The sequence below is a fragment of the Epinephelus moara genome, chromosome 20, assembly GCF_006386435.1.
Source record: "Epinephelus moara isolate mb chromosome 20, YSFRI_EMoa_1.0, whole genome shotgun sequence".
Lineage (NCBI taxonomy): Eukaryota > Metazoa > Chordata > Actinopteri > Perciformes > Serranidae > Epinephelus > Epinephelus moara.
In genome coordinates this window covers 23204642-23219182 of record NC_065525.1, presented here as the reverse complement: position 1 = coordinate 23219182, position 14541 = coordinate 23204642, and the positions used below count along the sequence as shown (strand labels likewise).

Genomic DNA, 14541 nt, shown 5'->3' with positions numbered 1-14541 from the left:
AGCATCCATTTTCCAACCCTGTCCACTTCAGTCACTGAATGTGAACATGAGACTGGATTATGATAACTACATACACTTCCTTACCAGTAACAGTCTGAAACAATATTATTTAAACCACTGTAAGTAGACTTCTCAGCTGTATTAACATCTATCCTTGTTTAACTAGTCATTTAAGCACACTAAATTCCTGTCATCTAACAAATCTCCTATAACCTGATCAGTCTTTAGTTTTCCCACTTCCCCCCACAATGTGTTATGTGCGTCTTAGTCCCCACATCACACACTGCCTGCTCTACTTTGCCTTATAAGTAGCCTGACTGCCTTCACCCTGTGTCTGTTCCTTGTCTTGACATTTGATTGTTGTAGTCTGTGAGCAAAATCAGCATCAGCGTCAGACCAAATAAACTGGAGTTAATCAAAGCGATAAGCTCTGATTGACACACGTACTGCTGTGCTGTTATTTTTAGCATCACGTTCCATTAAAAAAAAAAAGGAAAAAAAAGAAAGACTGCCTTTATTTTGAAAACAAATCCACGCCAGCAGCATACCAAATAAAGAAAAAATAAATGGAACGTGTGTGTTAAAATTAAGTTTATTTAAAAGAGGATTCTGGAGAAGAACACAGGGTTATGTTGTTAGAAATTTGCTTCTTCCCGGAGACCCACTCACCAGAATTTTAGACCCATATTGTTACTGTGTGTGATCTTTAAAAAACCACTACATGTGCGCTTTGACATCCAAAGTTATCACAGTTTCCCATATTGTGTAATCGGTTTGGAATTTGTGTAACATACGTGAGTGAAATAGTTTTGCAGATGACGACTACTTTAAATCAGATTTAAGGATGTAATTTATCTGTCTGCACATCCATGGCTCCATAAAATACTGCAGTGATGAAGGAGCTGCACAGATATCCCAAAACTACTAATCCTTTGTTCATAAATTCACACAAAGACTGATCAGACAGGTCTCAGAGCTCTTATTGACCACCCTAACAAAAACTTAAATTATTTATTAAGTAACATTTTTATTCATACAAAACAACAGAATATATAAAGAAAAGGTCACTCTCATGCCTGGGAGTTCTACTATTGCTCAAAATTGCATTAGCTGAGGAAATGGCATGTTCGGAATTTAAAAAAAAAAAAAAATAAAGCAAATGTGAGTGTTTCACACGACCGTACACTCCCTTTGTCCTGTTCTGGCTTCATAAACTATGCTGTAAAACAAAACTAAAAATACAGAACGACTAAAAAGTGTCCTCCCCTATACCTGGGCTAAAAGCTACAAACATAAATAACAAAAGCACATTTGTTTGGCTTTTACATTACACAGCTTCAAGAGTCCATCCAGTGTCCACTTTTCCTTATTTGATTCTGAGGAACAAACAAAAAGAAAAAAAAAGAAAAGAAAGAAAACAACCACGATAACAACATCGATAACAGTAAAGAGAAACGACAGCTTGCTGTGGAGAGAGGAGTGAAAACAGAGGGGATGAAAACTCCTGCATGTGTGTTTGGTTGTTTTCTCCATCAGAGCTCATTGGAAGCTTGCTCGCCCTCGTTTAAAAGGCGTTGTACATGTAACATGTCTGTGTTAGGTCCCTCCTGCGGGGGGTGCTGTGTGCTGCTGGATGGGTGTGAGGAGCAGAGGTGAGTGCTGGCGGTCCGTGGCAGGCAGACAGAGGGGGGGTCTTTAGTCTGTAAAGTCTCTCTCCTCACTGCGGGGAAAGGAACAGCTAGGTTGGGAAAGCCAGGAAGTTCGTCTCGGACCACGGTCAGGTCACCGCCGTGCGCCGCAGACGACACACTCTCTCTCTTTTGTACACACACTCCTGACGTCTCAGTGCCCACAAACACGCGCACAATCAGCCGGACCCAGACACCCCTGCTGGTTTTTTTAGGTGGTCCGTTCCTCCCCGTCAGTCTCCTGCTTGGTCCGGCGCAGGTTGCTCTTCATCTTCACAAACTCGGGAGTGTTCTCCTGTTCCTCCTCGATTTTCTGCTGCTCCAGCTCCAGCTGCAACAAGACAGACGACAACAAAGTCAGACTAAGGGGAGACACTGCATGTGAAAGCAGTTTTTCATGCACTAGTTAGACAGATGCATGTTGTTTCATGTTGCAAAGTCCAGTCAGCAACTTTAATCTGTGTTTCCTCTAGTCATCAGAAACAAGAAACTAGGTCCATCTAAGTGCAAAAGTGACAGTTTACTTTTATGCTTTCAATCATTTACCTGCTCTAGTTTCTGTTGTCTTTTCATGAGCTCTATTTCCAGGTCGCTCCTCTTCTTGTGGGCCTCCTGCTCCTCCTTCTGAGCCTTGAGCACTTGCTCCCTCTTTCTCTTTTCCAGAACCTTCTGGAGCTCAGGTTTGTTCTGAGGAGCCAGACCCCTGCGCACAATCAGTGAGACAGCATGTTACTAAAACAAAGCTTAATGAGCAACATCCGATGACACCACAGAGCCCCACTCGGCGGGAGATTAGTCTTTGCGTTCATGCGTAACAGATGATGACCGTGACCTCATTCTAGTTTGACATGCAGATCTGTATTAGATGTTGTGGATTAAAAATGTCAGTCGTGTTTCAGGAAAGTTTTGATTAGGAGCCCAATCACAGATTGTTCCACATACACCAGTTTGTGAATGTGAAGGCTGCCAGTGTTGAAACTGACTTTGGAAAAGAGAGTTGAAACTGAGGGCATATTTCCCCCTTTTCTTTCCCTTTTCTTAGTCCCAAAAACAACAGCCCATATCTTAAACTATCTAACACACACTCCTTACATGGAAACTATCTCGAAGTTACAAGTCTCTGGTAAACTTGTGAGACTGTTACACAACAGCCCGGGCTGTACAGCAAATTTCAGGACGGGACATTTTACCAAAGTGTGAGCGTGTCTTGCGAAGAACAAAAATACCAAATGTTACGTAATGCTCCAAACTCCTCCAAATTACGAGGGAGGAGGGTGGGGGCTGAGGATGAGGCTTGGGAGGAGGGGTATTTAAGACAGAGGGGAACAGAGATGGGCTGGAGTCGAGGCAGAAGGCAATAAATAGCAAAGCCCACAAAGGATTAGGGAGGCACAACAAAGTGCAACACAAGAATAAAAGAATCAAGTGTAGTAAAAGGGCAGAGGCTATCTGTTGGTCAGAAAATCCATCCTCCATGTCCCTGATTACATCGTTAATTCAATTTTAAAACCATACTGTCCACCTCCACCTCTCCTCCTGGGTGCTAATTTCCCTTTCGTCATGAAAGCCTGCCTCTGTTCTTCAAAGAAAACACCTGACTGCAGTTTGGCAACAACAGTGTCTTAATTAAATGCATTATTAAATCCTGAAGATTGCATAACCGAGCTCACAGTGTTCCAGGGAGTGGGAGTTAATTTACAACAAGCCACCACTTTATCTCAAGTCACTGCTGCAGATAATGTCCTGGTTTGCCTGAGAGTGGGTCTTGTGACAGCATTTAACAGTGTGAAGCAGAGCAGAGGGTAGAAGACGTGACCTGTTCAGGCTGTGTTCAAGCACCACGCTCTGAAGGGGAGGAGGGTCAAGGTCACGGAGAGCAGTAAGACAGGCTATTAAGATGCTTACCCCACTCTCCTTTCACCGTTGGTAACGTTTACATAATCACTGACCCTCCTCTCCGTGACTTCCTATGAGTGCACACCCTCTAGCAGACTGGGAAGAATGTGTGCTCACACATCAATACCTCCATCTGCTCAAATGCTTCGCCAGTTTTGGTGGCTGAGGTTCTGAAATTCCTCTGTATGTGTGTGTAGGAAGGGTCATCGCAGCTAAGCTAGCGAAGGCAGAGAAAGGCCCTCGGCGAGAGACTGTTTTGTAATCTTGATTACATAACACATTTTTTCTCTCTTCATGCAGCCAATCCATCCATCCATGCATCCATCCACCCACCCCCACCCCTCCCCACTCTCATCGGCGTGACTAATCCACTACGCAGGCAAGGTTTCTATACTTTCAGTGCACAACAGAGAGCCCTATCATAACAAGTATATCCCCCAAAAAGCCCACTAGATTTATCTCGCAGTCTTCTCCTGATGCCCCGGGACTCTCTCCGTCTAGACGACGAGAAACAATACCTCGCCGCATTTGGAATTTCTAATATTTTTGTGACATTTCCTCCGAGGCTTCCTGATCCTGCCCACCCTGGCCTGTTTTCCCATCATTCATTAATGCCCTGCCTCCATCGCTGCAACAGCACCTTACTCTTTGACATGTTTAGGGGCAGAGCATCGCTGCTGTGATGTAACAGCTGTCAACAGCATGTGTGTTTGCGTAGCTATTAATAGCTCGGGCACAAAGCTGCCGCCGCTGTTTGGTGAGAGAAAATGCAAACATTAAGTGTCAGAAGGGTGATGGCGGGCCCCAGTATGCATGTGACGGATGCTCACACAGTCTGCATTAATATCAGTAGCCACACCAGGTTCCTCATGTACGGCACATCTGCGTGACCTTTACATAACCAATTTTTGACACTTGGATGCACTTGGGGTTTTATATAATAGCTCCCTATGAAAGTTTTATATCCAGAGCTTTACATAATACTGCTGCTGGAGGTCGGGTGGGGTGGTCCAGTGAAGTCACCTCCAGTGACACACTGCAGGAGCATCAGAACAGTGTGCTTGGATGCTATCAAGCCAATTACAACAAAGCAGCAGGGCGACTGTGTTAACTCATCCTCCATTAGTTAACTAAATTAGCCTGGATCTGGACACTGTATTGCTTTCCCCTGACTAATCTGTTTTGGATGGGGGTAAGCTTGAGATTGTTGCCATAAGCAAACAAGGAAATGATGATGATCCAGGAAACTGTTGGACACCAACAGAGGTTTATCACCCCAATAAACGAATAAACTACTATCTCTACTCATAGGCTTGGAATTCGCCCATCTTTGTTGTTTTGATTTTGTTTATGTGCTTTAAACTGTGATAAAAAGGCATAAAGAGGGGACAAGGAGAGAGAGGTGCTGAGGGTGTATTATTCTTTCTCCTGACCTCTTCTGATTCATGAGCAGCTCTCGATGCAGGTCCTGGTGGTTTCGGGAGTTCTTGACCGGGTTGATCAGCTTCTTGGGTTTGATGAGCTCATCACAGTCCCCCTCCAGGTAGTCGGGCTCCGCCATGACGCTCCTCCCTGCTGACAGCGACAGACCAGGGTCACACGGATCTGAATCGACAGAAACAAATAAAACAAACTTCCATTTAACCACTTTCTCTCAGTAACATGGGTTTGGATGTGACGAGGCAATGGTGACAGAAATCTCTTAAATCTCTCCTGCAAGGACACATTTTTCAGGGATCTATTTTTTTTCTCCTTTCAAATCGTGACACGAGCATCTGCCTGATCCTCTGGCTCACGCTCAGTTTCTGAATCGTCTCTATAGTGATAGGACTCAGGCTGGAATTACATAATTGTTCACACTGAGTGGAGGAACATCTCATCCCACCGCCTGAAGCCATATTCAATATAACGAAGAGATGAATCAGAACAGTACAGGCACATAGTTATGTAAACATTGCAGAAGTTGCTGAAACAATAGTAGCCCAAAGCTTCAATCCATGACCTCAGTAATCAAAGGATTTAGGACTAAAAGTCGGCACGCTGCCTTAATAAGCTAAAAACCAATGATAGTGTATTTTCTCCCCCCTCTTCCTTCATCAAAATGAGGGAGTAGGGGGAGGCAGAGTGTACAGCCATATGCTCCTTCTTACTTTTGTATCTACTTTTGCCCTTTCCTACTTTTCTATTCATCTACCCTTTGGCTCCCACTTGGACCCCCAGACGGCACTAGTACTCCCACTCATAGTCTGAAGTATGTGCATCAAGGATTGTACCATCTAGTCCTAAACTGAACTGTTTATAGAAATCAAAACAGCTCGTGCTAAACCAGTATATCTCCTGAAAAAAGTGTCACCTATCACGCTGCAACAAAGCTGAGAGATAACTGGAATGCAGCAAGTTTGATGAGTGTCACATGTTAATCACAGTGTACATACAATGTCGCAGAAATACAGACTTTGCTCCCATGAACATATATTTAGTTTAACTACCACTGAGGTGATGTTACGAGCTTCACACTCTTCATCAGACTGATGAAAAACGTGCAGCTCGAAAAGGCTTTTGCATGATCTCCTTGTATACCTCCTTGTTCGTACAAAATAAGAGTAACTTTTATTGCTCATTAAAAACATCGCCTCTTGTATCAGACTGATAGCTCACGACAAGCTCTATTTAAAATAATAAGCGATGAAGATTTTTTTAACAGATAAAAGTCACAATCTGACCAGCTGAAATGAGAACAGACTGATATCTGCATAACTGATGTTTAAAAACATATTCAGCACATACAAGACTAAAACAGCATCGTACTTCACTTTTATCTCCTGCAAATTTAAATCTCTGCTTGACTCACCCTGCAGATGAGGGAACACAGGGTATCTGAACATTGTCGCCATCTCTGCTATTTTTGATCCGCAACGTATTTTCCAGAAAAGGCTAATAAAGCTCGCTGTCCTGTTTGTCAGTGTGTTGCCGAGCTGCACGCAAGAGATGCGCTTTGTCCTGCACAGCTGTCTGCTACTCTGCTACTGAGCTGGTTGGAGTTCAAAGTCTGTTTTATAGCTACGCTCGCACACACACACACACTCTCACACACAGAGACATGCTCCCTCTCTCTCTGTGCTCCCTCCCTCACCTAAACCCTCCCACTCAATTTCAATGTACACCTCAAAGAGACAAACAGTCAGAACATTATTTGCCATATATTCATCACTGATTAATGAATATTCCCTCTTGTCATTATGTGGTACTTCCTTGTATTTTATCTTGTAATTGGCGAGAGAGCTTTTTTAAAGTGGCAGTAATTTGATAATGATGGTGCAAAAAATAAGATGAGATTAGATAACGAAGTCACACGAATGACTCAGATTTATAAACGATCACGTTCTCAAACGCCTGTGAGTGACTCTCCTGCCTGCGACTGATGAAGGCTGAATACATGGAGTGATGTTTTGGAGCCTGAGCGGGCCAATCACATTCATCAGCGGTACTGAAGATGCATTTCTCCGCACGTGCTAGATACTGAGGTGGGTGGGAGCGTGTCCTTAAAATCAAAACATTCACACCAAGGGTGCCTGTAATGAGTCAAAGACACCACTAGAGGTCGATATTCTTGCATTCCAGAAACTAAACCGTGTCAGTTACATAACAAAGGAGCCTAAGATAAACACGGTGTGTGGCTGAACACTGCAGAACAAAGAGGGAGAAATACCACACAATAAAATCCGCTTGATGGATAAAGTGGAATATGTTGACACATGAAAATATTGCTTTCCCAGTTGGATGTGATCTACAGTCATGGTGAGGGGTAATCCCTTCTAATCTCAGATTAGTAACCTTTTAAAAAATCGTATTTACCAGCTCGTGGAAAACACACATCTTAAAATGTGTACAGTAAATTTGTGAAGTCATCATTTTTGATAACATGAGTTTAAAAAAGAAAATATTGATGGATATCTTCCTAAAAATAAGAGAAGAACTTTCATCTACATGCTTTATCTGTGGCTATAATAATGTTAGAAACATGCCAGACAGAACATTTAGTGCCACAGCCAGAGCACAGTTCCACTGTTTGTGCAGGCGAGATGGCAGAGGTGGGCAGAACAGCTTGTGGCTGTAATCAGTGGCTGCGTGTGAGCACACACGTGCTGTGTACATCAAAGGCGGTTTCTGTTAATGCCAGCAGTGGGGAGTAGAGGAACTTACAGACTGGCAGTGTTGTCAAAGTGTCCGTTAGCTTAACACATCTGCTCCTACTTCCTCTGTGCCCCGAGGGAGAGGGGAAGTGACATAGGGAGTTCAAAAGGAACCTGCAACCTCAAATTGCAGCCCTGGAGCCTCTTAAATTCTGCTTTATCACTGGTGGCTCTGCATGTTATATTCAGTGCCCTGACTGGTTTCACTCAAAAGCTATATAGATAACATGTTTCACTATCAGTTAAAAGTCCAACACCTTCAGAGCAATATACAGTAGATAACCCAGTTACCATGTTCAAACGTCGGTCAGATAATGACCTGCATTTAAAGGCTACGTGTCTATGATTTAGGAGGATATATTGGCAGAAATTGAATATGAGCAGTGTTTTCTTTAGTGTATAATCACCTGAAAATAACAATTATTCTTTACCTAAGAGTGAGCTGCTTTTATCCACATAGGAACCAGGTCCTCCTCCATAGAGTCCACCATGTTGCACTGCCATGTTTCTACTGTAGCCCAGAGCAAACAAACCAAACACTGGCTCTAGATAGGGCCAGTCATGTTTTTGCATCTGATACCAAATTTAGCAGCCCCTCAGCAACCGCAGGGTCGGAAAAACAGATTTGTTTAATATGCAAAACGACTTTATTCAGTGGGCGGCACAGTGGAGTGCTGGTTAGCACTGTCGCCTCAAAGCAAGAGGGTTCCCGGTTCGATCCCGAGTGTGGGAGCCCCTCTGTACGGAGTTTGCATGTTCTCCCCGTGTCAGCGTGGGTTCTCTCTCTCCACAGTCCAAAGACATGCAGATTGGGGATTAGGTTAACTCTAAATTGTCCGTAGGTGTGAATGTGAGTGTGACTGGTTGTCTGTCTCTATGTGTCAGCTCTGCGATAGTCTGGCGACCTGCCCTACCCTGCCTCTCGCCCATTGTCAGCTGGGGAAGGCTCCAGCCCCCCCACGACCCTCAAGAGGATGAAGCGGTTAGAAGATGGATTGATGGGACTTTATTCAGTGTTTTTACCGGTTTAAATCACTGGGTACTTTTGCTTCGGAGAGGAGGAGACCTCTGCAGACAATTCGGCTCCCAGTGAAAAACACTGTGACTATCTGAATCCTAAGGTATCAGAGAAAAAAGGTGAGCACACATTAGCAAGTGCTCGTCGCAGACAGTCCAAACTGCGCAGCAGAAACACTTATTTGTACCCTGAACCTGCTTTATTCTGTATTTTTACTGGTTTTAAACCACCTGGTCCATTTGATTTAGAGAGGTAGAGACCTGCTCGGATAATTCGGCTCCTAGTAAAAACCTGCTGAACACGAAAAGTTGAAATTAAAAGTTTCAGCTGGTTGCAATCTGCAATCCTCACCACTAGATGTCGCTAAATCCCCCTAAATCTTACACACTCAACCTTTAATACACAGTTTTGCCTAAAGATCTGTCCTTCTGCAGGTGTCTGACTATGAGTGGGTTTCAGAACTATACAGCACTGTAACAAACAGCCACTTCAACACATACAGTAGATTGTGTGTGTTGATATCTGCAACATCGCACAACAAAACGTGCACTACGGAAGCAACCCTCCAAGCATGTCAGTATGTGTGTCGGGACAGGACTTCCTGCTGTTCCAGGAATCCCATTAAAACAGTTTATAGGTCGTAGAGAAAAAACCCTTACAGCAAGCAAACACACAGACATACATACACTCATCGATAATGAGCCTCCAAAAGGCCTGAATCTCCAAGATACAGGGCGCAGGATACACAGAAAGGCAATCCAGGCACTCTAAAAAATAAAAGCAGGCAACGTCTAGAGGATTCAAATGTCCAAGCATAAATTCAGGGATAAAATGAAATGAAAATTGGTGAAAACAATGGAAAAGAAAGGAGAAAAACTGGGTCAGAGGAAAGTCGACGACAGGAGAAAAGCGGGCTGGCAAGTTGAGCCTGTCTCTGTTTACTTCACTCTCTCCCTGTCATCCTAATGACCGGTGTATGACTGTGATGATCTCATGTTCTGTGAAATGTCACATTTTTGAATCGGGCAGCTCGGAAATATCTGATCAGTTATGTCAGAAAAATAGCAACAGAAGGCTTAAACAGTAGCACAGAAAGTTAAATCCACATTTCTGTACAGTCTAAGTGTAAAGAGTTCTTGATGAGAGAGAACCAAAGTGGTTTCAGGCTGGAAAAAACAAAAACAATTAGCTAAAAGACGCTAAAAATCTCTGTGAAGCTGAAATTAACTGCAAAGCTGGAAGGCAGTTTTCTGTAGCTTCATCTCTATGAGTGACACCATGCACAGTGTACAAAACTGATTTCATATCGTACATATATTGTTGTTTTTATATATTGATTGTGGCCGCTTTGAGGCTGTTTTTTAGTCGTTGAAAGTCTCTTTAAGTGTCGCCCATTAGAAGGCTTAAGATGTCAGTTGGCAGAAGCTCTTTCCTGTTCCTGAATGCTGTGTCATTAAATGCAGTGTGGGTGATGGCAGGTCTCCATGGCGACTTGGAGGACAGTTGAGGGGGGGGGGGAATTGAGAAATGAGTCCCTATTATGAATGCAAGTCTTTGTGCGTGCTCATATAGCCGAGCTGCCCGCAGTGATGCAATGAGTTGGCAGGGTGAGCGCAGCCACTCTTATCCATCTACGATAAGTCATTCTATCAGCTCTAATGCAGCCTGCAACTGTGGTATACTTTCACACAAACACAGACGCTACTGTAAACATCTTTATCAGACACATTCATCCAAGTACTTCCTTTTATTTGAATCTTTAAAGAAGATGCAACACACTTCTTTCACAATTAGTTTCTGTGTGAGCGTGTTATCAGTGGTGTATTACTGAAAATGTGTGTATACTGTTTCAGGCAGCAACACTGTGGAGCATTTAGCAGCTAAATTTAGCAGCCAGATAGTTTTCTCAGAAGTTTAAGAGACCAAAAACAGATCTACACGTGATTGAATATTAGACTTATGTTAGACAATAAGTACAGGTTTAAAAACTCTGACCCTAAAAACTTATTCTACACACAAATATGTGTATATCCATTTCTAAAAATACTATGCATGAAAAGCAATCTTGCTCCTCTAACTCAGCAGAGAGGTGCACAGATGGGCAGAAAGGCTAATGATGGGGGAATGGGTTTGGAAACACAAATTGGCCATTATCGGTGTTCCTCTTTGGTTTCACTGCTGGGAAGGCAGACAGACATTACTGCGAATACTACAGGAAAGAGAAACATTTACAAAAAGTGGACTGTAACTGGCATGGCAGAGAAGGAGGTCGATAACTTGATGTTGGGATCGCTGCTAAAATGGACAGACTGGGTAAAAAAACAGACAGACGACTCTCATGAGTCAACGGCGGCCTTCTTCCTGCTACAGCCTCCAAAGACAGAGACAAAATGAAGGCGAGGAGAGCAGCTGGTGGCCTGCTTCACCATCTGACCCCACTGTCCTCCTCCAGGATACAGGCACAAACAGAGCAGACCATCCAGAGCTCCGCACAGAGTGGGGTTGGGCCGCCGACTGTCATTGGTTGTGAACACATGGCTGACCACACCCACTCCACCATGAGTGTGCCAGGATTTGTTTTTCACAGTATCCTGCACAAAAGGTAAGCAGGGGTCAGGCTCATGAAAAGGACTGATCAGCATTTTAGCGTCCGGTTTGATGTGTGCCGATCATGGAAACACCCGACATGAAAAGGGGACTCATCTTTTGAAAGAGCAGTTCAATTCTTTTACCCATATGTGGTTCTTAAGGAAGCTTAGTGAACAATTACATGTAAATAAACACTAAACTAGAATTATGTACCCAAGATTTTGACCTTTATATGTACTGTCCTTAATATAGCTGCAGTTTTGGAGCGCTGCCACCAAAAGAAGCTCAACAAAAAGGTATAAATTGGCCATATCCTGTTCATAGATGCATACATATGTAAAGGGAAAGCAAGATCAGCTGGCTTTGGATCTGAAACACAGTGTGATTTAACAAAACACTGAGGAAAAATACCATTTCTTGGAACTTAATTTACAATGTGCTCTCTTGTTCCTTTATCCCCCTCTTGTCCCATATAGTTCCTCTTATTCACAGTCTCTTTATCTTTTTTTTTGGCCAGATCCTGTCTATTCCACTCACAGATGGGAGGTCCGCCCCTCAGGGGAAATTGCGTCACCAATACCCCTGAAGCAACCCCCACACCCCGTTCTTTCTCTCTCTCTCACACACACACATGCACACACCCTTTCCCCCCCTCGCTGCATGTTACAAGCCGGACAGATCTGAGTGTGCGTCTCCCAGCATTTCTGTTAATGAAGCGGCCATTCAGCCATAAATAGGGGCGGCTCTAATTAAAACACACACGTAGATGAGCTTTTAACTGACAGCTGTGGGGGAAATGGGGGGAGGGAGAGCAGGGGGGGATGTGTAAGAGAAGGAGAGAAAGTGACAGAGAAAGTGAAGGAGTCGCAGAGAGTTGGGGGTTCTGGTAGTGACAATGAGCTCATTTCCCGGACGGGCTCCGCATACGCACTCATTTACAAGGCTCCCCCGTGACGACACATAAATCATGATGGGCAGCGCAGTGACGTACGTGTGCACAATATTTCCAGAGCGCAGAATCGAAAAATAGAAACGCTGTTTCCCATAACCAGCACCTATAAAAACAGAACAGTATCAACTAAAAATAAAAAACAAAACAGCCATCATACCCACAGCAGTTGCTTTCAGTCTTGTACTGTGTGTGTGTGTGTGTGTGTGTGTGTGTGTGTGTGTGTGTGTTTGTGTGTGTGTGTGTGTGTGCGTGTGTGTGTGTGAGCAAAACGATGAGAGAGTTACCCTCAGGGTAAACCGACCTGCCAGTGCATGCTTAACAAAGATGCAGCCAAGATAAGACAAAATATGAACACAGTGAACTAGTCAGTATCATTAACACGCTTTTGTCCGTTCACAGTGCCATCAATAGTTTCAGTTTGAGTTCACAGCTCAAACTTACAGCTACTGCCAGTCAACACAAGATAAAGATGTACATTCAGATTACAAATACATCTAACATTTGGCCAAAGAGGACTGAATTCTGAGATGATCTTATGGAGAAACAAAGACAGAGAATAAGAGGGGAACTCTAAAGTATTCTTGGGAATTTGGGGGTTGAGATCTGTTTTGCATTTCCTGCCTCAGAGTGGGGGTCTGGAGCTGAGGAGAAGAGGAGCTGGGGAATTCTGGGGCCTCATCGTGCACTGACCTCCAAAAGCACCCACCCTGCTCCCACAGTGTGATGATGTCACTGGGGAGACGCGAGGGTATGGGAATTTACAATCGGGGTTTTAGGGTTCATAAAACACAGATGCAGATGCACACCCAAGCACAAACACCCGACACCCACACAATGAAAGGGTGATATAACACATGGTTCGTCATGTGAGGGAGGCGTGGGCTATTTGGCTTTACATGCAGTACTGTACGTGTGTGTGTGTGTGTGTGAGTCTGTGGATGTTTAAAACCCTGATGTCATTAAGGGAGTACTAGACGGCTCTATAGACTGTCATAATGAAAAGTAAACACCCAAACTCATTACTACCCCTGGCAGCCAAGAGTAATATTCAAACAAAAACATTTATATAACTGTGACTCTCTCCCTCTAACGTTGTTCTCATATGTCTGGCTGCACAGTGTTTACTGTAAAAACTTTTTTCTGTCTTCACTTGCAGTTTGAGGAACATTAATAACCTTTTTTTCCAGCAGACCCAAACTGATAAATCCTCTGGGCTGATATTAGCTTTTGGCAGATAAACTAGCATTGGCCTAAATACAGCATAAATATATTTGCTTTTTTTGTCACAATATATGTTCTTTAAAAACAAAGTTAAGCAATCCTTATCAAAAATGTTTATGGCTGATGTCTATATATGTATAAAGACTGTCAGCTGATGTGTTGTTATTGTATCACTGTTGCTAAAGTTTCTATCACAAGCTTTTCTATCAGCTTGCTGTCGTCATGTACTGTTAAAGGAATAGTTCAGATTTTTTGAAGTGGGGGTTACATGAGAAACTTATCCATAGTCAGTGTATTACATACAGTAGATAGCGGTCTGCATGCCACCAGTTTGGAGAAGCAGGCAGGAGCACCGCCACCGAAGCTATGTACTGTAATGTACCGCTGTGGACAGGGGCAGCAGCATATTGTATTTAACAAAAAAAAAAAGCGCATGTAAAAAATATCATTATCGGTATTTCCAATGCTTTATCTTGCTGTCAGTTGGCCCTTTCTGATGGGTCAGTTTAGATTCACCACAGTCACACAATACCACAAACAAACTAACTGATTGAGGCAGCGGTAAATCAGAAACTTCCCTGTTTTCATTCATTCATTTTCCGTAACCGCTTGTCCTGATACAGGGTCACAGGTGTGCTGGAGCCTATCCCCGCTATCATTGGGCGAGAGGCAGGGTACACTCTCGACAGGCTGCCAGACTATCACAGGGCTGACACATTGAGACAGACAACCATTCATGCTCCCATTCACACCTATGGGCAAATTACAGTAGCCAATTAGCCTAACCTGCATGTCTTTGGATTGTGGAAGAAAGCCAGAGCACCCTGAGAAAACCCACGCTGACACTGGGAGAACATGCAAACGCCACACAGAAGGGTCCTGGCCAAACGCAGAACCCTCTTGCTGTGAGGCGACAGTGCCAATCACTGCACCATCGAGTTAAAATTACTGTTTTTGTCAAAGGAGTCTGATGGCTTTAAAGTG

General features: G+C 43.6%; 2 protein-coding genes across 3 annotated transcripts in view; both read right to left on the bottom strand.

The window, feature by feature from the left end:
* Window positions 1-574: 574 nt before the first annotated feature.
* The window catches only part of fam107b (family with sequence similarity 107 member B), a 21124-nt gene continuing 7157 nt past the window's right edge, over window positions 575-14541 (bottom strand). Inside the window, exons 1-4 of one of the 2 annotated variants that reach the window (XM_050073319.1) lie at window positions 6436-6588; window positions 5018-5189; window positions 2235-2391; window positions 575-2019 (exon numbers count right to left, since the gene is read on the bottom strand). In XM_050073319.1, coding sequence (XP_049929276.1) covers window positions 1900-2019; window positions 2235-2391; window positions 5018-5189; window positions 6436-6478 — 492 coding nt within the window. In that variant the 5' untranslated portion in view covers window positions 6479-6588 and the 3' untranslated portion in view covers window positions 575-1899. Of the gene's footprint in view, window positions 2020-2234; window positions 2392-5017; window positions 5190-6435; window positions 6589-14541 lie in introns of those variants that run through there. The other variant, XM_050073320.1, reaches the window with a different exon arrangement.
* Window positions 11132-14541, bottom strand: part of LOC126408109 (uncharacterized) — a 25687-nt gene continuing 22277 nt past the window's right edge. The window contains exon 4 of the mRNA XM_050073483.1: window positions 11132-11386. Within this exon, the coding sequence (XP_049929440.1) occupies window positions 11132-11386 (255 nt within the window). The remainder of the gene's footprint in view (window positions 11387-14541) is intronic.